Source organism: Lycorma delicatula, chromosome 3 (assembly GCF_047948215.1).
Source record: "Lycorma delicatula isolate Av1 chromosome 3, ASM4794821v1, whole genome shotgun sequence".
Lineage (NCBI taxonomy): Eukaryota > Metazoa > Arthropoda > Insecta > Hemiptera > Fulgoridae > Lycorma > Lycorma delicatula.
The window spans coordinates 36786532-36814001 of NC_134457.1; the positions used below are offsets into that span (position 1 = coordinate 36786532).

Here is a 27470-nt window from a genome sequence, read left to right on the forward strand (position 1 = left end):
CCATATTTCCATTCATTACTAATAGAAAGCATGTTATTCTAATCCTGTAAGAAGTAAAATTCCTGTTACTGGCAAACCTCAAAATTAATAATAAAGGAATTAACATTAAGCAATAATTCATTTAATTGTGATAACTGGAAAAAAAATTGATTATTTAAGTTATTATATTATGTAATTTGTGTATGTTGCCTGTATTGTCTTCTTTCATTATTAAAGTATTATATTCTAGTTACCTTTGAATTAGTATTATTCTTCTGTTATTTAATGAGCTGATTAATGTTTATGTTTCAGATTACTGCTGGATTTGAATTGTACATAACATTTGATGCATTAGTTACTAAACAGAATTCTGTTAACACTGTTAATAAAATTATTCGCCTAATGAAAAAAGAAGAGGACAGGTTGTTTATTTTAAGTACACCAACGTTCTAAGTTATTTTGTTGAGTAATGGTAATTAGTTTCTTTGAATTGCATTTATATTTTTTTAATATATATTTTTTTATTTACCTGTTAATCATTTTTTTTTCTTGTTTTATTATTAAATTAAAAATTGTCTTAATGCCCCTCAATATTTTGTACAACAATAGGAGGAAAAAAACAAGAAAATCGTATGAAAAATTAATTACCTAAACTAGATAATAACTAAATAGATAACTGTAGGGATTGACAAATCACATCAGTTATCCTGTTCTTCAGGTTTAATATGTGCTGCAGCAGTAAATTGTGAACTTTACATAACAGTACAAGAAAAAGTCCAATCCCATAAGGTCTGGAGAATGTATTGATGATTCCACTAATCCTCTAACCTATCCATTTTTCTGGAAATTCAGAATTTAAGAATTCTATTACTTTTCTATTAAATTATGGTAATGCTGGATAACAATTTCACTTTGCAGAAATTCTTCCCAGTATTCAGCTGTAATGTTTCTAAACACTGGCACGATTTCCTTTTGTAACATCTGCTTATACACAGCTTTTGTAAGTTTGCCATCAATGAGGTTTATTACATGTTACCTAGAATGGCAACACAGACATTATCTTTTTTGGGTTACTGGATATCGTTTCTAGTACTAAATTTATATTTGTTTATATTTCTATATCTGCAATTGTGTCTAACTAACAAACCAATTTTTATATAAAGTGAATTCATCACTGAAACAAATATTGTGGACAAATAATGGGTTATAAACATACTGTTGTCCATTTATTTGCAAAACTGATCAGTGATGAGAATGATCTTTATTGAGTTCTTGATGTAGCTCCATTTTGTAAAAATGGAATTTGTTTTAAAGTATTTCTTATCGACATATGACATATTTGATACTTATTACTAATATTGCTAGTAGACTTTTTAGGATTATCCAAAAACTTGCAAATAATATCAATTTATCATCATCTAGATTAGATAAATCTGTATTTTTACTTCCTTGTACAAAATAAAGGAAGTATTGTGATTGCAAAAAATTTCAGATTTCAGCGGAAATATGCATTTTCACCATCCCTGAATCCATTTTGACTAGTTTTGGTGTGACATCAGTAATAAGCCCTCATTGAGAGTTTTTCATCAATATATCACAAGTGGTACTTATTTTCATTGGTTCCAGAGTTGTAGCAAAATAAATTATTAATTAATGAAATATTTGAATCTTACAAGGTTAGGCACATTGGTTCGAATCAAGACTTCATTTCCTTTTTTTTTTCTAACTTTTTTTTTAGTTTAAATATATTGATTTATTAATAATTATTAACCTGTGATTGTAAAAAAAGTTTTACAATAAATAATTTGTTCAATAATAAGAATAAAAAAAAATATATGAAAAAAATCAGAAGTTATTAATGAAATAAAATTTTATGAATTTTTAAAAGTGTGTATATATAATTTAATAGGCATTATTACATATGTGTATATGTAATAGATTTAGTGAAACATCTAATTATTTAATATTAATTGAAAATTATAATTTAGAATTGCATTATTTTGGGATTTTCTAGTTTAATTTTGTTTAATTATTTTGAAATTTATGTTTAATTTTATCTACATTAAAGTTAACTACAGTGACTGAAAAATAGACCCTCACATGCCTGATCTTTAATAAATCGCAAAAAATTCTTATCTTTTGATTCAGTACTCCTCTGATATTGTCGGACAATATTTTCCTTTTGTTGGGAGTTTATCATAATTTCATTTATTTGTTGCTAATCATTTAATCGCTCATTGGTCTGATATAATTATTCTGATCTTAATTTGTGTATATGTTGTCTAGTTTTCAAATTTTCTCGCTTTATATTCATCATCTACTTAATCTTTTTATTCTTTCCTTGGTCTTAATGTTTTCTTCCTCTTTATACTTATCATATTCTCTTAATGTTTTTATTCTTCCCTTGTTCTTAACATTTTCTTCCTCTTCATGTTCATCTTCTTGTTTATCTTTTCTTTTTTTTTACATATATTTCTTCATTTTTTAATTATGTTACTTTTTCATTTTTTAATTATTTTCAAATGAAATGAAGTGCAGCAAAAAATGTGTTTATGTAATTTAATAGGCATACAAGGAAGGAAGTCATTTGGTGTCCACATCAGATTTTTTTGTTGAACTGAACTTATGTGATAACTTTAAACAAGACATTCTTGAAACGGATTGATCAGGAAGATCATTAAAGAACCATTTTGTTTTGTAGTAAATTATATTACTTGCTACAAAAATAAATAACATTTAATTTTTTTTTTTTTAAGTATACATGACATTGTAACACAAATTCCAGTAGGAAATTAATTTATACTGGTAAACAAATTGAATAATCACTGGCAAAAGTGAAAAGTGTAAAGAAAAAAGAAACTTTCATTTAAACAATACTGTAGTTTAAAGTATTACTTTTAACAGTAACAGTAATTGTTTCACATTCTAACTAAAAAAATAAATAAATCCTTCATTCAAATTGTAACTTTTGCTATATAAAATACCATATTGTTCAAACTAATCCATAGTGGTATTTAAAATGACAACTATTAAACAAATGCCAATGATTAGTTAATTGGTTCAAAGAATTTTAAGAGAAGATCAGTGAATATACAGAGTATAAATAAATTTTCATGATTCTAATTGTTTTATTGTAGTCCTGGTAGAAAGGGTGGTGGTTTAAGCTAATAGTCTACTGATGGCAGTTAGATAAGACCATCAGTAAGAGCTCAGGAACTCCTATCAGCTCCATCATTTTACGTGCAGAGTGCATAAATGAATTTCTACCTCCCTCCCCTAACAAAAATTATTATTTACTTCTAAAATATTCATATTTTTATTATTTATGAGATTTTTTAAAAGGTGCTCTGCTTTGTTACATATTATAGATTTATTTCTGCACATCTTCACATACTCTAAAACTGTTTTAAATGAACTGTCCTCTAGAAAAGCTAACTAATGTATGTTGTTTATGGATTACATCTGCATTTATTACTCTCTACATTAGAAAGCTCTCTTAATATGTAGAATGCAGATGGATAGCTGCAGAAAAGCAGTAAAAGTGGAAAAATCATTATCTTTTCCGAGTAGTGTAAGGTCATTAAGTCACACTGAAACTGAGGTCATATTTCCTTCATATTTAGGTCATGTTGTTCATCAGTTCAACAAACAAAAGACTCATTAATAGTAATGAGTTTGTGTAGGCAGTGAAATGAACGTGCTATAGGCACGAAACAACAATTGCTGAGTCCTAATAAATATTAGGATTTTAAATAAGATGGTATAATTTATTTTCTTAAAACCAACAGTTTTTTTTTTTCAATATATGGAACATCTCTGGATGTTTTGGAAATTTTGAAAACATGCTTTGGAAATTGAAATGTAAAATATAAATGACAGTACTTTTATATAGTAAATTCCCAACATCAGTGAAGTAAAACATTATTGACAGTTTTAACTTCATGCTTTTGCCATATATGAGCAGTCAAAACTGCTGAAAGACTTTAGAAATTGCTTTACTTCCGTAAAAAAATCCACTCAGTAATAGTTAAGGCAAAATCTTTTGGTAGTAGAATTTTATGATCTTAAAGAATATTTAGACGTATCAATTTGTAAACCAATCTCTCTAGATAGTGGACACTTGTCTTGAGTATGAGGAGTGTGACTGTGTGTGAGGGTATGTTTCACCCCCTTCCTGATGAAATGCTTCATTAGTGGTATCAGAAAGGGTGGGAAGCCAGGGTGGAGGTAAAAAGAAAGGTAGTGGAACACTGCAAAAATATGTAAATGTTATTATATATTGTAATTATTTTATAATTAATTATGTTACTTTTAACTTCAGGAAGTGTAAATTATTTTTAACTAGATACCAAATTCTAAGTCAAAATTACAGGCCTTTTACTTTTCATTAAATTTTGTTTAATTGTCTTAAAATGATTTTTAATTATTTTTTTAAATTAATTTTAGTGTGGAAACTGATTTATTAAGTGATTTGAACAAATAGTTATTTTTATGTTCAGTGTTTTCAAGTGTTTACCTTAACACCTTTTCACCTTTTTTTCTATGTTAAATAATTAATATGGATTTTCAGCTTCCTTTAATTTATCCAGGCAAATCCTGGATTGGTTTCTTTCTATTCTTGGAGAGGATACCAACTACTCCTTCCTGACATAATCTCCATAGTACATTATTATATATGTCTGTTATCAATCAGAATGAAAGATTCTTTTTTATTTAATTTTTTGAAGGAGCCCCAGAACATTCAACAATTAAACTATCCAATGAAATTAAAATAATGGATTTTTAATACATTAAGTTTTCTTTAATTAAATATCATTTTATAAAATGTTTTATTTTATAGAATAAAATTTATTACTTTCAAACCAATGCCGTGTAAAAAATCGATAGAGATATTCAGTTATAAGAATATTAGGTAATAAATGAATTCGCATAATTAAATAAATAATTGGAATTGTTTTCTTATTTTCTGTTCTTATTTATAATTGAAACACATGAAATTGATTAAACTCATGTAATTAACGAATAAAGTATTGAACACAAAATGATTTTAATCATTACAAAAATAGTCTGTGTGGTGTCAGCAGAAGTGCTTGACGTGTTGACCATACTCCTTATGCTCATTCTATGGAATGCATTTAACTGTAGTAAAGTGCTTGCTAACCTCACTGCTAAAACTGAGGAATTTTTGGAACAGTATTATTTTATTTTTTTTATTTTTACAGCATAAATATTAGGCAATAAATCTTTGAAATTATTATTTAAATCTTTTTTAAGATATTCCTTTTCCCTTGAGTTAAATTATTATGAATCTAAAATTTTATCCGATAAAAAATACAATTATTTTGAAAAGTTTTTTAGGTCAATACATTGAGTACCTCCTTTTTTTTTCTTGCTGCTTGAGGAATTAATTCATCACAGAAGCTTGCAGAATAACTTGTATGTGGGAATATGGAAATGGAATTTTTTAGCCTATGAAAAATGTCATGCTTGACTGGGATCCCGAAATGAAAGGCCAAGATGCAACCACTCTACCACAGAGATTGGCATTTACATTCATTCTGTTCCACCATTAGGGCAGGTCTAGTCATGACAACAGCTTATTTTGTTGGTCTGGTTAAATCACATTATACTTAGGTATAAAAAAAAGTTTGAAAGTATTATTCTTTATTGAATTGTTTATGTTGAAAAATTAAAAACAGAATTTATGAAAACTTTTCAACTATTCTTGTAAGATTCCACAGCCATAGTTTGAGATCTGACATGAGATGTCTGTCTCAAGAAAATGGCACACTTAATCTCAGTAATAACAGACATCCCATAGTGATCTTGCCAAAGAAATTGAGAGGTTGGATGATATCCTAATGTCTTCTCCACTGAGCCAAATCTCATAATAGCATTCAAAAACCAGAAAAATAAAAAGAAGAGTAAAAGTTTTCCCACTGGAAATATTAACGTACTGAACTTATCACTAAATTAAATGTCACAATTTTGAACATTTAATAGCGATTGAAGAAAAAACAATTATAATTTAATAAAAAATCATTATGTTTTACTTTATTGTGGTTTTTTATTTTCACGTTGGGTTCATTTTTTTTACTTTCCCATCTAGCGCTATTCCAGAGCTATAGCTATAGAAGGGAAAGAATGGTAATCGGTACAATTTGGGCATATGTGGTTTTCATCAGATCTTAATGTTTTGACATTTAAGGAATCCAAAAAACTGGATAAAATTTCCAGATGTTCGTATGTACATGTGTGTTCGGTGTTAGGTGTTTCACCCTAATTCACCTTATATCTCCAGAACTACTCAACCGATTTTGACCAAACTTGATCAGATTAATCACTTCTTTATTTGAGGCATTGATACCATTAAATTTTCAACTTCAAAGGTCAGGGGTTAAGGCTGTAGAGCAAGGTTAACCTCAGTATTTTGAGATTTTGCCTAATTAAGGTCTTATTTTTTTTAGGCACCGTTGTTAACAATTAAAAAATAATATTTCCAAAAAACAGTTTTGTAAAATCGCAACCCCCACCCAAAAAAATACTATAAATAAACTAGTGTCTAAGTGGGTATGGTGTGTCATTAGTACCCCTTCTCACCACAGGGAACACTACTGTAGCACTGATGTACAGCTGCTATAGTCGTCTTCTTTTTTTCTGTTTAGCCTCTGGAACCACGTTACGTATTACTTCAGAGGATGAATGAAGATTTTATGTATGAGCGTAAATGAAGTGTCTTGTACTGTCTCAGGTCAACTGTTCCTGAAATGTGTGGTTTACTGAAAAGTGTAAAAAAGAAGTAGCCGCTGGTACCGTCACACCTGTCCATGCTTTGTTAGAATCACTGTTGAAAGAATAAACAAAAAATATTGTGCTTAATAAAATAATAAATGATAAATATTAAGTGTGTGTGTAAGCTGTGCATCAGAAAAAAGCTGTCTGGCGGGAAAGACATAATACTGTGTTCTCGGTATTTTTAAACATTTTTTATTATCTAATTTTATTTTTATTCAATCTTAGTTTTATTATTTTTTTATTATCTTCAGTCATTTGACTGGTTTGATGCAACTCTCCAAGATTCCCTATCTAGTTTTATTATAATTCATATTTATTTCCTACCTTTGGTTAATTCATCTCATCTACCTGCAAAATTAATTTTCATTTATGAAAATCTTCCATTTTTGTTATCCGAAAAATCTTATTGTTAAGCCTTATAGTTATAGGGGTTGTAGTGCTCAATTGACAAAAAGATGTGCTCAAGTGACAAAATGATCAATTTAAATGATGAAAAAAAAATTTGTGTTTAAATGTAGGTTTGCTTTTATTCATTAATCTCATTTTCAGTTAACTATGTACAAATAGCTGCTTTCATAGAATTATCCTTAAAAACAATAAATAACAAGGTTATCCCTGAACCTTTTGAAAAGATTGCTAATAAAAGCTTTGCATAGTTATAAATTCCCTGATTTTTACTACTGGGGGTTAAATCTTGTGAAACACAAAAAGCCACATTACATGAATAGTAACAGGTTTTTACCACAAAAAAAAACTGTTTAAAAATAAATACTTCAGTTATTACGCAGAATCTATTAAATCTATTTTATTTTTTTTTGTGTGTGTGATGAATTAATTCACCACAGAAGCTTACAGAGAAGCTTGTACATGGGAATATAGAAAGGGAATATTATAGTGTATGAAAAATGCCATAACTTACCAGGATTTGAACTCAGAACCTCCAGATGAAAGGCTGACACAGCCACTCAACCAGGGAGATTGGCAGATTTCTGCTGATTTTTAAATGTGTTAATGAAAATTTAATTAGCATGATATTGGGGAAAATAGAGATTTTTTTATTTTTAAACAATAAAAGTAAGTTATCACTAAATTAAATGTCACAATTTTGAACATTTAATAGCGATTTTAGAAAGTTTCTGATCAAATGTATATAAATAAAATGAGGGATATAATGAAATTAATGTTCAAATATGTGTCCTGGGTTCAAATCCCAGTCAGTTATGGCATTTTTCACATGTAGAAAATTCCATTTCCATATCCCCTGCACAAGCTTCAAGTTTATGTGGCAATATCTTCAGGCAAAAAAAAAATGTGTAAAACAATAAAACTTTTACAGAAGTACACTAATTAATTTTACTCATAAGCTATTATTATTCTTAAAGTACATATGTAGAAATATAGTAGAAGTAACGAAACTGGACCACTGAATGTGAAAGTAGGAAGAGAAAAGATTATGGAGGTAGAAGAATTTTGTTATTTGGGAAGTAGAATTACTAAAGATGGATGAAGCAGGAGCACAGGCAAAACGAGCCTTCAGTCAGAAATATAATTTGTTTATATCAAAAATTAAATTAAATGTAAGGAAAAGATTTTTGAAAGTATATGTTTGGAGCGTAGCTTTATACAGATGTGAAACTTGGATGATTGGAGTACCTGAGAAGAAAAGATTAGAAACTTTTGAAATGTGATGCTGTAGGAGAATTTTAAAAATCAGATGGGTGGATAAAGTGATAAATAAAGAGGTGTTGCAGCAAATTGATGAAGAAAGAAGCATTTGCAAAATATAGTTAAAAGAAGAAAGACCTATAAGCACATATTAAGGCATCCTGGAATAGTTGCTTTAATATTGGGGGGACTGGTAGAAGGAAAAAATTGTCTAGGTAGACAATGTTTGGAATACGTAAAACAGATTGTTTAGGGATGTAGGATGTAGGGGTATACTGAAATGAAACGACTAGCAGTGGATAGGGAATCTTGGAGAGCTGCATCAAACCAGTTAAATGACTGAAAAATGTATATATACTCTGCATTGAATTTTTCAACTAAAATACAATTCATGTTTGCTTCATTTATTTTGAAAAATATATATTTTTTCAAACTCAAAGTCCAATCTTGTCCTACTTTACACAATTTACTATAATATACTATAATTTATTATTGTTTATCAAACAAATTACTAATTGAAAAAAAATTTTATGTTTTTTGTGAAATAACTAAATAAATAAAGTAGAAAAATATTTTGTTTTAAATAACCAAAGAAAGTTATCTAAAAGAGGAGGGGGAAAACATTTAATTTTAATTATGATAATTGTTTCCTTGTAAAGTTTTATTTTATAATCTCTACATTCTTTGAGTTATATAAACACATTTGAAAGAATAAATCTGACACATTTTAACATTTATCTTACTCATAAATGATGCACTTATTCTTCGAGATTTTTTTAAATTTAAGTTGTTCAAAATTTTTCTCTAAAAAATGCATAGAACTGAAATATAAATAAAAATTATTCATACAGATTGTATATTCTTAGTTATATTGGTACGTATAATATAATATTAATTTGATTATTGCTTTATTGCTACTTCATAAAAAAACTCATTACTGATTTGTTTTCAAATGGTTATAAAAACTTGGTAGGTATCAGATGAAATTAATGAAACAGCATATACGAGGTGCTACCCAAAGGTTCATGAAATCTTACCATAAAAATAAAACAGCTTACTATAACTTATAATTTCCACTGTCGCCTTCAAAGTAATCCCCTTGGGCATTGATTCAGTGATCCCTACATTTTTCCGATGATTCCATGCATCCCTGGAAGTCTGCAGGTGTAAGTGTTCAAAGCATGTTCTGCATTTCTTCAACTCCTCAATTGTGTAAAAACGATGGATGACCTTTCAATTGAATTTTTATTTTTGGAAAGAGAAAAAAGTCGCACATGGCAAGGTCAGGCAATTAGGGTGGGTGGGGAATCACTACCATCTTTTTGGAAGCCAAGAAATTCCGAACGGCTAGCGATGTGTGCGTGGGCGCATTGTCATAGTGCAGTACCCAGCTGTTGTTACCCCACAGATCTGAAAGTTTGTGCCTAATGCTTCCATATAACCGCTTCAAAACTTCACAATAGAACATCCCATTGACAGTTTGACCAAGAAGAACAAATTCCTTATGGATAATGCCTTTGATGTCAAAAAAACAATCATCATGGACTTCAGGTTGCGCGAACTTGGCGTGCTTTTTTAGGCCGCGGTGAACTAGGCGACTCTCACTGTGACGACTGCTGCTTAGTTTCAGGGTCATACCCATACACCCATGTCTCATCACCGGTTTTGATGTTGGAGATGAAGTTAGGGTCATCTCTTGCTGAATTTTTCAATTCACTATAGACAGCTACACGATTTTGTTTCTCGTCGCTGTTCAACAGTCTCGGTACGAATTTTGCAGCAATGCGTCTCATGTTCAAATGGTCCGACTTGATGGGTTGCACGGACCCATATGACATTTGTACGATTGCACAAACATCATGGATTGTTTGTCTACGATCTGCAACAATAGCCTCTCGCACTTTTGCGATATTTTTCGGTGTTGCACTTGTTGATGATCTTCCTGAACGCTCATCATCATCGACTTGTCGTTCGTCCATCTTTGAATCATTTTTACCACAAAAAAGTCTTACTTTTACTCATAGCATTGTCACCAAATGCTTCCACAAGCATGCAATGGGTTTCTGCACCAGTTTTTTTAAGCGTGAAACAAAATTTGATGCAGGTTCTTTGCTCTTTAAAATCTGCCATTTAGAACTTCGCCGAAGCAGTAAAACACAACGTTACACAACCATACGAAAGTCAACAATGCAGCCTCTCACTGTCACAGCTGTTGGAACACTGATTCACAAAGAGTACTGTTAGCCACATCTAGCAGTAGCAGGTTGTACCAGCAATGGTTCACACGTGAAATTCAAATTCCCTGAACTTTTGGATAGTACCTTGTATAAAGTGATATGCTGTTGCTATAAAGTTTATATATGTTTTTTTTTCCACATTTAATGTACATCATTCTGAATTAAACTTTTTAAAAGTATTGGTTTAATATATGCTAAATAAATGAAAGTTTAGACTATCAGAAATAATGTGTATAACTTTGCTTATCTAGCTCATCGTAAATTACGAATTACCATCTGGTATAAATAATAAATCCTGCTGGCTATAGCTTTTTCAATTCAAAATTGTGACTTTTTTTAATTCTTATAGCTTAGAGGTTGGAAAATTTACTCTTACGTATATTAAAACATCATAGCAGAGATGCAGCTTTTATCAATATCTACTTCATTTCCTACAGAGGAAAATTAAGAGTTATTTTTACTCTAGTAAAAGGATATAAAAAAAAAGGATATAAAAAAGTTCTAATTATATTCAAATTACAAATATTTATTAATTTTCTCATACCACATTCAATAAATTGTAATATATAGAACTCTTGAGGAATATTGAAAATCACCACTTTACATATTTCCTTATCCCTTACCATCCTTGATCAAAAATGAATGAATGCACCTGATCAAAAATGAAACAAAACTACAACAGAAGTCTCAAAGATCTTTTGCGTAATAATAATAATTCACTTGCATTAAATTACTTTTTCTTATAACTTTCGATGTTTTAGAACTTTGATTGCTATAATTTAAATTGCAAAAATTTACATTGTAGGTATCTATAAAATAGTGTAAGTTAATTATTTGTAGTAGTGTATTAAGTGAAAATTTTATTCAACATCAAGCCATGAGTGTTCTTAAAAAATTGATTCTACCAAGCAATATTTGTCCCAATCCCATGATCTTCACAAACACTACCAAATATCTGTTTTTTTTTTTGTTCCAAATAACAACTGTTTTTTTAATAGATTTCATTAACCGAGTAGCTTTAATTGTCTTTTTAAAATGGTTTGAGTCCACTTTCTAAAGGTTTTCATTATTCAATTTATCCAATTTTTTTTTAAAATGATTTCGATTTGTGTGTAAAAATTCCACCACCTTTTATGGTACATATAAGCATCATACTTTAAATTATGAAAAGAAGTAAATTATGAATTAAAATTAAAGTTTAAATTTTTAAAACTAAACTGAATTTAATTTTTTTTAAATAAAAAATATTTTCCTTTATACTAAATAACAACAAAACCTTCGTTTTTGAAGAATGAAAGTAGAATGTTAGATTTTATTGGAACATTATAATTTAAGAAATCATGTCTCGCTAAAAACATTTTCTTTCAAAAAAATTTTGAAATTTTGTTTATACATTTTGATTTTTTATTAACACTGTGTAACATATGTAAAGTCTTAAATTAAAAATTGCTCAGCAATATTGATCCTTATATAATTTTATAATATTTAGCACAGGAAATAATACAATAAAAAAAAGCTGGCAATAATTGCATAACTTTACCAGCTAACCTGGTCAAGTTCTGAAATTAAGCCATTTTAAACTCTATTTGTAGCTTTGTGATAAAACAGTTGCTTTTTATATTAAATTACACATTTCTTTTTAAATTGCAATTTTTTTTCATTTAGGTCCTACATTCAAGGGGAAGCATTCAATAAAAATTCATTTTTAAGAAAATAATCTAAAAGTGGTGATAAATTAAAAAAAACCTTTTAATTGTTAAAAAACATAGATATGGCCATAATTTTCTAAATAAGCAAATTTGTAATTTTCTGGGAAGGATGAAAATTTATGGATAACTGTTTTTTTTTTTTTATTCAAGAAATAAGGATTGTCAAAAAATTAAGATTCTTAAATTTTAAATGCAATGGATAACTTGTGAAATGTAGAAAATTAGATACAAAAAACTCCCATTAACATCTTTTCTGAAGCAAGATTCAGTTAAAAACAAAAAAAAAACCCCCCCTCTTTTTTTCCAATATTTGCAGAAATTTAATATATTCTTTCCTCCTGAAGATAGTTACTTGTCTACCAAGTTGGAAGAAAGTCGTTTACAGGATCCAGAGTTATAAGGCCAACATACAAGGTGTGTTCAAAAAGTAACAAGAATTTTGTGGGTTGTATTAGTTTGGTTCTTGGGATTTTTTCATTGTTATATTGGTAAACATATCTGAAAAGTATTTATACATTTTTAGCCATATTGGATGTTTAATCTTTCGTCAGCTATCAAAAGGATAACGTGCTTTGGTACTATCAGTGATTTTTTATTTGTAAATAATGAATCGTAGAATTTGTATTAAATTTTGCTGTAAGAATGGAATAAAGTGTAGCAGTGTTTTACGCAGGACATACGAGGGTCCCTATGCGCATGATGCAACTGCCGCATGACTGTGCACCACATACTCATAGATTGCATATGTTATGCGGCGTTCCATCGTAAATTTAATCTACCCAGAAATATCCGTGGTGTCTTGTACAATGATAATGAAATTTTAAATCGGATGTTTCTATTTTTGCGTAGTACTGGAATACAAATAATTTAATATAGTCGTGTATATTTCTTATGCTGGAAAAGTTTTTAATAAGTTTTTTTTATTTTTACTTTTAATTTTTTTGGTTCTGTGTTTTTGATTTTATTATCTGAGTAGGGAGTCTTTTACACTCCCTATCGGAATTTGTTAAATTTTATACAGTTTCTTTTTTTTATTATTTTAGCTTTTATGTGTTAAAGACTCCGTCTGTGATATTAGTTGTAAGATTTTAGTGATATTAGTTTTAAGTTTTATTTCACTTTTTTAATTTATTTTTAACTTAGTTTTAATTTTTTATTATATAATTTATATTAGTTTTAAGTTTTATTTAATTTCGTTATTTTAGTTTTTAACCTAGTTTTAAGTTTTATGTTAGATCTTTTATGGTTTTTAGTTTTCTTTTTAGTGTTTTTGTTATCCGAGAATGGGCCCTTTACACCCATCTCGGACTTTGTTAAATTCTATTCACTTTTGGTTTTATTTTAGATTTTATCTGTGATATTAGTTGTAAGTTTTATTCATCTTTTAGATTAGTTTTATTTTATTTTATTTTTTATATTAAAAAAAAAAAAATCCGGGCGATGATAACGCACAGGCGTTTTTCGCGCCCCCCCCCAAAAAAAATATTCTTGGGGAGGGGAGAACTCTAATTAAACCAGTCCAGGCAGCCCAATCATAATATCATACATAGTTGCGAGAAACAGGATTCTCCAGACGTCGATCGAACTGCAAATGAGAAGTAATTATTTTAATGCAAATCATCGAATAGACCAACAGAAACTTGGAACTAACACTAAGCTTGAGGAAGCGAGATTTATACAGGAACTAGAATAACCTCTGGCCATTTAAGAAGGTTCTGGAGCCCTTGTTCAAAAGTACTAATCAGGAATTAAGTAATAATTGGGATGTTAGATCTTCAACATTTTGGCCTCCCTAAAGGAGATTATAGGCATTAAAGTCGCCGACTAGCAGTAATCGTTTTGGGGGTTTTCTGAGATTCAGGAAAAATCATCTGCATTCTAATCATAATTAAGAGAATAAATTATGTAAATTGTAACCTCAACTGGATGACATATCCGAACAGCGAGTACCTGGTGATGAGTGTTGAGATCCTATATTCAGTGAGGTGTTTAACTACCTGAGTAGCACTAGTTTAGGTTGTCAGGAATACTACTTCCCCTCTTAATCTCAAATTATGGAGTTGTTCTTTCCGTTGCGCATAGAATCCATTGATTGCTAATGATTTATCTCAATGGAGATCGATTTCTTGTAAATAGATGCATGTAAGTAAGCTCACCATTTAGTTGCCGCAAACTATGGAGGATGGATAGATATACATTTACGTTCCAGTAGACCATCCCAATCATCAATTGCCACTTACTTTGTCACCATTATTATTACCACCAGGGTTGTAATCCAGCGTTTATTATTATTTTTTTAGTTGTAGTATGGGCATCGAGTTCTAAGGTCATTAGCCCTCTTCACATTCTTACAAAAAAGAATAAAACCAACAATAAGATCAACTGTATGGGTGTACAGGGATCTTATATTTAAATAAATAGACCCGAAGGGAGAATACTGTACAACTAGTAATCCTCTATTTAACTCTAGTGTCACAGTCCACCACCTTTGAAATCTTTTTTCCCTATTTTAATCCATTTTTATAACACCTTTATTCAGTGTTATTTTCATTAATTTTAACTTCATTTTTGTGGCAATCGGGTTTTAATAATGAATGATTCATCGTGTAACATAAGTCGGGAAAACTCTTGAGAGCACCGAAAATAAAAAATTCAGTTACACATATATAACCTTAAAAACAAGATAAACCTGAAACTGCCAGAGATATTGCTCGGAAAGCAAATAATACAACAGGCATTAGTGAAAGAACAATTTTTAATATAATAATTACAAAATTGATGATAAATATGTTAACCCTAAAAAGACTCGAAAGCGTGCGAAAACGATTGATAAGTTGGGCGCTTTTACTAAAACCGCTATAAGAATAAAACGTTCATTCATTTTATTTCAATAATGAGCTTCCTAACTTTAATAAAATATTAAATGCTGTGAATACTGATTTTGACCTGATGAAATTTTCTAGAAGTACATTAAATCTTGTTTTAAAGTCGATGAATTTTCGTTATGTCCAGAAAAAAATAATTCTTCATTTATTGAACGCAAAGATTTATTTCATGGCGTAGGGAATATTTAAGAGAAATTAAACAATTTCGTGAAGAGGGTAAGGAAATTAAAACTATCTAATTAAAACTTGGGTTAATGCGGAACTGTATAGGAAAAGTTACGGTGGATAATTTTTAGTTTTAGTAATCTTCAGTTTTTAATTGATTGGCCTGTGATTCTGGGTGCAAGTTTCATATTTTTATTATCTATTTTTTGTTATTATTTTTCTTTCAATTTTATCTAGAATTAATTTCATTTTTAATTTTATTTCTGTATTTGTAAATTTATTTATGGTTTTCAATTATTTAACCTGTATGTATACATAATCTTGTCACTAGCTAAAATTTTAATACTGCAAGACTTGTGTAATTAATTTTGAAATCCATTTGGAAATCCACATTTGACCATTATTCAATAAATGATTAGTTTATTATTTTAATCACTGAAATATAATGGGTGGTAACCTCCAATACAGTTATTACTATAGGGGGAATCTAGTTCCACAAGATTATGTAATTTATTATTTTATTTCTATTTTATATTGTTTGGTTTTATGTCTATTAAGCTTATAACTGTAAATAATTTTATTTTCACTTTTAATTTGTTTATTTTGTAGAATAAAGATTATTATTATTATAAATGAATAAAGAGCGTGAAAAGATGCTTTTGTGAAAAGTTTGTCAACTGGGGCGAAAACCCTGACTGGAAACTGTAACAATATTACGCGCATAGGAAGTGAAAATTACTTTTTAAATGGTGGTTTACGGATATTTCAATTCAGATCTTCCAAAAGTATCATGAGGAAATGAATGGTGACAATTTTTTGCAGTGGTTTAAAAAAATTGTTGAATGTGTTGCTGAAGGTTCCGTCATAATAGTAATGGAAAATGCGCCATATCATTCCCTGAAAATTGAAACATCAGTTAAAAATATATTCATTAACAAGTCGATGAAACCGCAAAATAAAAATATTTTGTCATGTCTTGTCTTCTTCCTTCATACCAATGCAATTTTAATCTGATGGAATTGACATGGGCTCAAGTCAAAGGCTACATTGAAAGTAGATGCAAATGCTTGGAAAAATTGTATTCAGCATCTAATTAAAAAAGAAAAAACTATGGGAAGCGGACAGTTTGTGTGAAAGTATTATTGCAGATATAAATATGGAAAATATTATAATAGTTTAACAGATAGTTTATTGGGTACTGAAGAAATACATAGAAATAACAAATATTTTTCAGTTTTATGTGATGAAATTATAATGTATCAGTAAACATAAATATATCAGTAATTTTAGTATATCAGTAATATATCAGCACTTTATTAAAATTTTATTTTTATGGTACTCGAGTAATTTTATCACAATTTTTTGATTTTTGTATAAAAACTTATTTTTACTTCATTTTTATTTTAAAAGTATAGAACAGCGCTTTTTCTCGGATGGATTGCGCTAAATTACATTAAATTAGAATAATCATTGTTATGTTTTGGTTTGCTGAACGGTTTCGTGAGACAGTGTTTAAAAATCCCTAAAAAATCAAAACATGGCTAGATAAATAAATAATTTAATTAATATGTATTTTGTTCCTGGTTTTTTGTTCATTTTGATATGTAGAATCTGAAAATGTATACCCAGCCTACCATTAGATATACACTCTGCATATACAAAGTGATTCCAAATTTCACGACAATCTCTTTGGAGATGATTCTATAGCAAAAAATAAGGATAAAAGTGTATTTAAACATAGGTCAGAAAACGATTCGTTAGCGAGTTTCGGCTCACAAAACATTTAGCCCTGCTATCTGCTTCCTCTGTGAAATTAAACCGTACTAAAATTCTTGGAGTACAAATTGAGGGAGATACATTTAAATTTTCTTATGGTATTTGATCTAAGAAGTTGAAGAAAAGTGGTCGCAGACGTCTGTCTCAGGTTTCAAGGAAGACAGGGAAAACACGAAAAGGTTTTGTCGGAAAATACAATTCTTTAGGTTTGGAATAAAATAACTTTGTAAATTTACCGTTAACAAATAAACATTTCTAATTAACGTGGGTAGAGAATTTTATTCTGAGAAAATTGAAGCAAATAACGTCTTTTAAAATTAAACTTAAATTTGAGAATTTAAGAATAACTCTACTTGTTAATAATTGCTAACTCTATTTACTATACTTTTAAATAGTTAACACTTTGCGTTCTTACCAATGTTAAAATATAGGACCATGTGAATTGAACGAGTATCGTACACGTACTAAATAAATTTTTATTTACAAAGAAATAAAGGCTGCAGCTGGGAAACATTCTTGAGCGTAATGATTTCATGATATCCACTGATATCAGATCGCTCATGGCGATCTGAAGTTCTCCCAGGACATTTATAATCTATTCTACTCTTGAAATAATGGAAAAAGTTCATATTAACGTATGTACTAAAATGCTTCGTTTGCCAGTTATGGCTAGTGAAACATTTCAGTCGGATTTCAGCTACCCAAGTGAAATGAGGTTGTACTGAAATTTTAGGGCGTTAATTTAGGGGTAGACTTAGTGATCTCTTGTGGTTTTTGACTTGAAATATCGAATAAAATAGGTCCCAGAACCATATCTCCAGTATTGTTTGAGAAATTTGGGGTGAAAACCAATAAATTGGGGTAAAAGAAATCTTGATTTTTATGTTAAGAAGGGAATTTAATCCTGAAAAAATGGTTTAAGATAAGTTGAATAAATCAAAGAAAACTTACAAAAATTTGAATTTTATTTAAAAAAAGTGCATTATGCATAACTGTTTATATAATTTATATATTTTATATATTTTCAACACATTTCTTGGGGGGCTTCTGTACTGTGTTTGTTGCCCTTTTTAGTTATTCATGGCTGTCCTAAAGTTACACATTCGCATCCATAATGTTGACAGTTAATTGTGTATGTCTATATACAGAGTGTTTCACAAGGAATCTGCAATTCTTTACAGGCGTATTCCGCTTATCAAAACAATGAAAAAAGTTCATTTAAACATACGTTTGGAAACGCTTCTGTAGAGAGTTACAGCTAGTGAAATATTTCGCTTGGATCTCAGGTCTCCCAGTTAAATGAGGTCGAACAAAAATTTTTTGGCCGTTAATCTAGAGGCGAAATTACTGGTTTTCATGGTTTTTGACCTGAAAAATTTAGTAAAATAGGTTGAACAAATGTATCTTCTTTAGTTTTTAAAATAGACTTAAAACTCAAAATTAAGGGTCCAAAAAACAACTTTTTAATGTTTACCTTAAAATAACTTCCTTAAATAAGTAATAAAAGCATAAATGTTTTCTACAAAACTCTTAGAGAATTTAATTCTTAAAAAGGTGTTGTAATCAGCGTTAATGAAAACTGAACACAATGTTTTCACATTCATTTTTATTGAAAACCAAACACAACTAAACAGTTATGAAAACTGAACACTGCAAACGAAATTTTAAATTATAGGCCTATTTCTCTCAAAATAATTTTAACCAAATGTTCATTTAAATATTCCACAGTATTTTTCATTTAAATTATTTAATTTTTTATTTCATAAATTTACAGAGTATTACATTAGCTGCTCAAATTGCCCACCTCCATTGGCAATACACACTTCTGCATGACGATTTAAGAATGCTGCTGCCTCCTCCAACATTGTTTTTTATTTCTTGGGTGGCAACCATTTTTGGACTCCTAATTTTGGGTTTTAAGTCAGATATCTTAAAAAGTAAAGAAGATACAGTTGTTCAACCTATTTTATTGAATTTTTCAGGTCAAACCTCATAGTAAACCATTAATTTTGCCTCTAGATTAACGTACAAAAAATTTCAGTTCGACCTCATTTAACCGGGCGAGCTGAGATCCAAGCGAAATCTTTCACTAGTCGTAACTCTCTAACGAAGCATTTCCAGACCTATGTATAAATGAGATTTTTTTCATGGTTTTGATAAGTGAAATATGCCTGTAACGTATTGCCGATTCTTGAAAAACTTTATATATATATATATATTTTTTTTAAAATAAATATTAGCACTTTTGAAATCAGAAGATGATTTCTCTAACATTCAGCTCCAAAAAATCAGTTTTGAAAATACAGTTTATTTTAAATCTAATTATGATTTATATAAATAAATAAAAGTTGATAAAAAGTTGAATTTGAATATTTCTTTCTGTTTACTTTGATAAATTGATGAGTTATTGTGTTTCCAATAATATTTGTTTAGTCTTTTCTAGTGTGGTGTTTTATTGACATTTTAGTAAAATGGATTGGTAGTAAAATTATTCAGGATGAAATAAAATCATATTACAGTATCATTAACAAATTTGTTTTAATAAAATCATGAGAATAAATAATAGCATATTCTTTATTGTATTATTGACATTAGTTAGGAATTAAATTTTTTTTCTTTACTCTGGGTACCAGCTTTCGGATGTGATATAATCTTCGAAGGTTGCAGCAGTAGTTATTGAAGTTTCACTTTGACATGATGGTACCTTTGATATAGACACACACCGAAATTCATAACTACTGTATGCTTCACCTTCAGGACATTTTACATGTGTCATTATAAAGTCAGATTTATTTGGAACTTTATTACAGCGATAATACTGGGTACAGTCAGATGTGTCTGGTATAAGCCCTTCATATCTACAAACTGGCTCGCATTGTTGACTTGTTTCATTCAATAAATCGCTACCATAACACCGGTCTACAACTGTTCCGATGCCATTAATGCAAAATGAATATATACTTGCATCATTTGGATATCTTTTTTTGTATCCATTGTATCCACTACATTGAAATGAGTAACAACCTTTATAATAAGTGCATTCTTCAGCCGCTGAATCATAATAATAATATGACTGTGTACATTTCATTGAATAACTTTGTAAATTTTTACATTTATAATATTTAGTACAGTCACTTGGGTGTGGAAACGTTCCATCTTGTAAGCACACATATTCATTTTCATTAGCGCAATTTATTGTTGGTGTTTTTACACAAGTACCTTTAAAAAAAAAAGAAACAAACAAAATTTGTTATTAAAAATTATATAAACTGATCAAAATCATAGATGAAAAAACAATGTTAGTACTAAAAATAATGTTCATATGTACTAGAATAAATAAACAATATGTTTGAAATGTAGCCTCTAAAATGGATTAAATATATATATTTTTTTATAAATCTAAAAGGTTTGTTACTCTTAGCAATTTAAATTGGTTTTTTATTCAGACAACAATGTTCTTGAAAAAAATTATTTCTCGGGTTAGATGTTCTCACCAATCAAGATCATGTTGGTGCACTAGTTGAATTGTGTGGATCAACTTTGTTTAATTTTATTAGGTATTTTCTAATGTTGCTTCTATTTTAATTACACACATAAATATTATTACTGTCTTTTATAATTTAAAAAATTTTTTTTAAAAATCTTATTTTATTCTCACATGAGTTTTCAGTGTAACCGGTATAAAACAAATGAAATATTATTTTTTTATTTTGGAATAACCATCTACTTATTGAACAATCACACATTTGAGAGATCTCACAGCATGCACTGCAGGTAGCTTTTGTTGGTGTAACACAAAGCAAAATACTTATTTACAAATGAAATTTTTTTAAAATTATCAATAGAAATTTTTGTTTTCCTCCCTTAATACCTTCCAAGTCCATCTTTACCATGATTGCTTTTCACTTCTTTTGAAATTCTTTAAATACTGTTGTGCTACATTGATTTTTGACAACATATTTTCACATTTTATTTGCTCCTTAGTCATCATAAATATATTTAGTACAACACCGCTAGTTTTTTACTACCCCAGTTTTTTGAAAATTATTTTACCACCATATTGAACTTTTGATAATCATTTAAATAAACTAAAAATAGTGTTTCAAAATAAATTATTTAAACCTATAATAAAATATATTGAAACAAGTTCAAAAATATAATGAATTGAAACAATATGAATAAGTTTTTTTAAAATTAACGGAAAAGTGACATCATATAAACCCATACAATTTTGTCAGTCTTTAAAAATTGCCTTGTAATAAAAAAATTCAACAAGAAAAAAACACTCAGATTACAAAAGAAAATATTGTGAAGTAGATATAAATTTTTGAAAAAAATATCATGTACATTTATTTTCAAAACTTGTTAAAATTTTGATATCAATTCTGTTACTGTTTCAAGACATTTCTGCTTGTTAAATTATCATTAATTTGGATTTCTTTTTCTATTACTGTAGGACAAAACTTAATCAAATCATAAATTTGTTTAATTATTTGACCAAATTATAAGACAATTCTTACATACATGTAAAAATACAAAGTAATAATTAAGAAAGTTTTGTCATTTCACTTCCATAATTCCAGTGTATAGTAACTTTCCAAGCACTCTATATCTTATTACTATTTAAATATTTTTTAATACTGGTTGAATCTGTTTATTCTTCCAGAGTATGTTTTTTATTTTAATCATTGCTTATAATGTTGCTCACTCTCTTTAAGTCACACTTATTATGGCTATTGTTATCTTTCATTAATAAATGGGCGCATTTTATAAGGTAATTTTAATATTTGCCTGTCAAATACATTTAAATTGTTTTATCTTTTTATGCTTATTAGTATATTTTTTTATTTTTTACCATAATTTGTCAGTTATAACTGCTTTTAACTTCATTGTTTTTTGTAATATTTAATTTATAATTTAATACTTTTGACTGTTGACAATATATTTTGTGTTCTTTTTATAATGGTACCAGAAATTTTATTTATGAACTTTACTGTTTTGTGTGAATTTTTTTATAACACTAGTTACATTTAATATTTGCCTGAAAATGTATTGAAAACTGATAGAAGTGCCACCTCACTGGTTACTCTTTTAATGTAAATGATTAGGTGGTTAATTCAAAAACTATAACCAATTTTGTAATATTTTTTTATGGCAGACATTTTTATTAATTTTTTAAATATATGTATTTTTACATAGATAAAATAATTGCTTTTTCAATAAATTCATTAGACAAAATTAATTTTTTTTCTTTTAATTCAAATACCGTAATTCGATGATAATTGTTAATGTTTATTCAGGTATATTTTTAATGTCAACCTTTAGACAAAATTTGAGCTTAAGAATTAGATATATAGATACTAAATTATTTTAACTTAAATGGGCGAATTTGTTAATATTTAGACTGTGTTTTTATCCATGAAAGTTGGTGATAAGTATTATCTTAAAATGTATTCTTTTATAATGACAAACCAAACAAAATTTTATAATAAAACATTTTTAATACTTTAACTTCCTTAAAACATTTCCAGTTATCTTTGCAACCATCTTCAGTAATCAGTAATATGCTATGAAAATCGAAATATAGACTACAAATTAATTATATACATAGCATTAACAAACTTTTGACAACTTATAAGGACAAAACTTGTTTGGCAAATGGTGGTAATGATGGGGTACAGATAAAAATGATAGTTATCAGTAATTAGAGGGAAATTATGTTAAACTTTAAAAATATAAATTTAGTTATTTTTTAAATAAATGTTTAAATATTCCATGATCATCTTATACTATTATAACCATGCTATGTTATTTATAATTAAAAGAAAACATTCACTTTACCTGTAGGCGGATCGCAATATGGTGTAGTACCAGTACAATTGGCTGTTTTATATTCAGTATATCCATGACCTGATGAATTTGGTCGGCAAATACGTACAGCTGTACAGTTAGCACAGGAATATACAGCAGAACAAGCAAGATTATCTTTATAAGTATGCACATTATCGAGCAATTTTTCCTTTATATCATGTACAGCAGCAGTAATTGCTGATATAGAACAAAACTGAAAAAAATAAAGAAAAATAAAAGGATTGTTATAATGATTCCCATTTGAAATTGAAATAAAAGATTTATTGATGGTATTAATAAAATAAAAAGTATAAAACACTTTATTCTGAAGAAAGTTAGCTGTCATTCCTTAATGCTAATATTATTTTTCCAATTATTAACACGTACATGGTCTTCTTCACTAAAGAACTTAAGTTGTTAATAAAGCCAGTATAAAAAAGGAAATGAAATCTCTTCTTTTTTTTAATTATTTAGTTTAAAAGCTAGATACTTGTTTTTAGATGATAATCTACTAAAGTACCTTGGGTGTGGGAAAATAGTGTGGAAAATTTGTAGTGTATGAAAGATGCCAAGCCTGACTGGGATACAAACCCAGGATCTTCCAGATGAAAGTCTGAGATACTACGCAAGAGCATTTAATTGAACAATATATTCAGTTTATATTTTATTTGTTCATTTATTAGCTTGTTTTTGTTAGATTTATGTTTATAAATATTTCATATTTCTCAATTGTCTTGAGATCTTGGTTTGTAAATGCTTTGTGTATAATTTGTACACTGTGAATATGTATGTCCTTTTTTTTAAACAATGATTTACAGAAGTTGATTTCGTTATGTGCAGTGCCTACATATGGTTCCTTGTATCTGATGCATGTTCAACCCTAGATACAAGGAACACATTTCACAAACTGTTTCTTACAAACAGGATTCACACACAAATGCATTAATCATTATATGTAAATTTTGTTAAAAAAACAAGATCACAACAAGCTTGGAACTATATATTTTATAGCAACATATTAAATTTGTCTAAAGTTACACATTAAATGAACAAAACTAATATATTTTAATATATTATTTGATAAAATATTGAAGTTGATTTCTAACCCTTTTTTAGATAATTACTCTTTATCAATATGTGCTACTGGAAACTCTACTGAAGCAGGTGATGATATTATCTCAGAAAAACTTTTGGAAGAGCAGTTTTTATTCATTTAAAAACAAGTATTATGAGAAAAATGTTTTATGCTTGCTGTTCTATGAAAATATCATATAATTTCTTAAATAAAATTGAAATGGGCTGTATTATCACTTTGTGAAAGGATGTCAAATCTGAATTGGATTTAAATTAATTTGAAGAAAAAATAGTTGGAAATACATACTGTTAATAGAATAATTAAATAACTGATATTGTAGATCTCTGCAATCTGTGATTTATACATTTTACTTAAGAATATTTAATAGTTTTAGTTAAGAATTAAATACAATGTTTTCATCAAAGAAAAATACACACAATATTACTTCTGTAAGACTGCAGATCTTTAAATAAGTTTTCAAAGAGGAAAATAAATAAAGATATTGATTAATTTTGTTGTCCCAAATGATTATATTTTTATTCACAATTTCCTGATTTAATAAAAATTAATTAAAAATGTGTTAAAAATGTAACCATTAGTATTTAGTAACATTATATTGTTATTAAGAACCATTAAATTTCTTGAAATTTTGGAAAATTCAGATAACATAGTTAAGTGAATGTACTCGTACAAGTGGATTGCAAAATTAATGCATTTTGTATATTAAATATTAATTAAGATAGCATACCTCAAGTACTATTATGTAACTTTTTTATCAAATATTGTACTTAAAGAATGAATAAAAATGTCTATTACTAAGATTCATCATAAAATTATTTTATATACATTTAAAAAAATAGGTAATGGGTTAAAACTAAATATGTGTTAATTTAATTGAATATATTAATCAATGACTTTTCCTCTTTTCTATGGCTGTCTTCTCACAGTTTACTTTTGTTCTAATTGCACAGGAAATATTGATTATAACAGATGTGTCTTAATTTCAGTCTGATATTAATCCAAATTATTAACAATTTTTAAGTATTAAAATAAATCATTTATTAATGAAATATTAATTCTTTACTAGTAATTTAAGTAAAGAATACTGTGCAAATCTAGAGCAAGTAATTTGATTGTGTTTCAACAAACAAATTACTTTTAAATTTCATAATAAACAACAATACTATTATTAGCTTGTATCTATAGTTTATATCCTAACTTTAGTTTATTGCTTGATTAGTCTAGTAAATATACTGCCAGATAAATGTTTTCCTGAACTAGCAAAAATATCTAAATATCTGGTCATTTCAAATAGTAATCAAGAGAAAATTGATTTTTATTCATTGACAGTGTAATAAAAGATTTTTTACATTTTTAGTTATAAATCTAAATTTCTTTTACAATGCTGGTATCCAAAATTTATTACAATGGGGGGAAGTTTTGTGATATGCAATAATAATAAAGGATATTTAAAAATTCTTAACTTAGTAAAAATAAACTGTAAGATTGGTTTAGTGGTTATCGCAGTCAAAAATTCTGATATTCAAATTTTAGTAAATGTAACTTATTTTTGTAAATTTTAATACTGGTGTACTTTGGTAGTTGGGCTTAAATTAGCCATGCATCTCAAGAATGGTTAGCCTGAGTCTGTATGTACAACACTTTTTTCTTTTTCTGTTTAGCCTCTGGAACACCATAAAGTATTACTTTCAGAGGATGAATAAGGATATGTATGAATGTAAATGAAGTGCATTATTGTACAGTCTCAGGTCGACCATTCCTAAAATGTGTGGTTAATTGAAACCCAACCACCAAAGAACACTGGGATCCATGATCTGTCAGTACGCTTGCACTAAATATTTCTTTATTTGACCATTTGTTTACAAGTTCATTGCCTAAAAAATAATAATAATAAAAATTGCAATTAAATAATGTTCATGTAATAAGAAATGCCATTACATAAAATATTAAAAAAGAAAGAAGAAAAATTAGAAATGAAGGTTTATGGCAATGCTTACATATATGAGTTCAGTGGAACGGTGATTATCTAAACTCCAGTTTTCAAGATGTCCAACTGTTTAGACACTTTACATTCATACTAGGCAATTTAAAAAAAAAAACTAATAGTCTGTTTAAAATATCTAAAATACTATTCAAATAAAGCTTTACTTCAACAGTAGATGTGTTTTTATCAAAGTTTGTTTTTAATTGGTTTTTGCAATTTTTATAGCACAAAATATTTTTTAATTTAGTCCTGTGTTTAACTAACTACAAATTAGAAAAGATTGTTTATTGCAATGGACTGATGGAGCAACAAAAATAACGCAATTGTAGACAGATTCTTTGCTTAGAACAATTACATAATTTTGCAGCTCCTAAACAAAAATCAACATTAAAATAAGTACAGGTTACAGATTTTTTTTAAGAGAAATAGTTTTAAAGATAAGTTTTGATTATTGACAGACAATAAATTTTATTCTATTAAACGTACCGTAATTTTTTCAATTTTTAAAAAAAATAATTTTTTTGTAACCCATAGCAACTAAATTTCTCTTCAATACATCTTTTGTAAGATTATTTTTAATAAGTTTTTAAATTACATTTTTTACAAAGTATTAGGGTTTTAATTTTTGGTGGATTTCATTAAATTTTTATTTCTTTCAGATAATTTTTGTAAATTCTGATTTTTTTTACTAAATTTCTACTCACGAATTTTTTGTAATGTATTTCTGTATCAGTTTTTTTTATTACATTGTACATATATTCTGAATACTGCTTTTATTTTACTGAAATATATTTATTTCTTATATTTACATCTTTTTGAAAAATTATGATATTCATTAAGCATCATAATGACATAGCCAGTACATATGATAAATCATTTTTGATTTTCCAGTTAACCAGATTTCTGATTATCCAGTTTCAACCTTGCAAAGGTCAGTCTGGATAAATAGGATAAATAGCATGCCACTGTATATAAAGAATGTACAAGAAGTGGAATGAATAAATGGAAAGAACTGTGATAACAGAATTTTATTGATATCACGCATAATAATTTTTTTCTAATTTGGTGAAGTTTGTCAACTCGTAAATAAAATAGAAATAATTCCGGTCAATAATAAAATAAATATTTAAATTTACTAACAAACCAATTTTTTAAATATAAGTTTTTATAATTATGAAACGATTTCAAAACATTTTCAAATGATTGTTACACCATCCTCAGGTTATTGGTGCTGTATTATTCATGCTGACGTCAAGTTGATGTTAGTGCTGGTGCTTTTATTTAATTAGGCAGAGCATGCTTAGACTGTAGTCAAAAAATATACTCAAG

At 28.0% G+C, this 27470-nt stretch overlaps 2 protein-coding genes across 3 annotated transcripts in view; one reads left to right on the plus strand and one right to left on the minus strand.

The window, feature by feature from the left end:
• Positions 1-24569, plus strand: part of Mon1 (vacuolar fusion protein MON1 homolog) — a 51310-nt gene extending 26741 nt beyond the window's left edge. Inside the window, exons 8-9 of one of the 2 annotated variants that reach the window (XM_075359643.1) lie at positions 292-451; positions 6645-8886. In XM_075359643.1, the coding sequence (XP_075215758.1) occupies positions 292-432 (141 nt within the window). In that variant the 3' untranslated portion in view covers positions 433-451; positions 6645-8886. Of the gene's footprint in view, positions 1-291; positions 452-6644; positions 8887-24177 lie in introns of those variants that run through there. The other variant, XM_075359642.1, reaches the window with a different exon arrangement.
• Positions 19733-24581, minus strand: LOC142321507 (uncharacterized). Its single transcript, XM_075359644.1, has 3 exons — positions 24443-24581; positions 23053-23275; positions 19733-20430 (listed from the first exon to the last, which is right to left on the minus strand). The coding sequence occupies exons 1-3, from the start codon at positions 24500-24502 to the stop codon at positions 19829-19831; spliced, it is 885 nt and encodes a 294-aa protein (XP_075215759.1). The 5' UTR covers positions 24503-24581; the 3' UTR covers positions 19733-19828.
• Positions 24582-27470: the final 2889 nt, after the last annotated feature.

Coding starts and splice junctions, on each gene's coding strand:
- LOC142321507 (XM_075359644.1), bottom strand. CDS start 24,502: ATGTATAAATCACAGATTGCAGAGATCTACAATATCAGTTATTTAATT. Junction 23,276..24,442: donor ATTTAATTATTCTATTAACA/GTATGTATTTCC, acceptor TATTTTTTTCAG/TTTTGTTCTATATCAGCAAT. Junction 20,431..23,052: donor ATATTGCGATCCGCCTACAG/GTAAAGTGAATG, acceptor TTTTTTTTAAAG/GTACTTGTGTAAAAACACCA.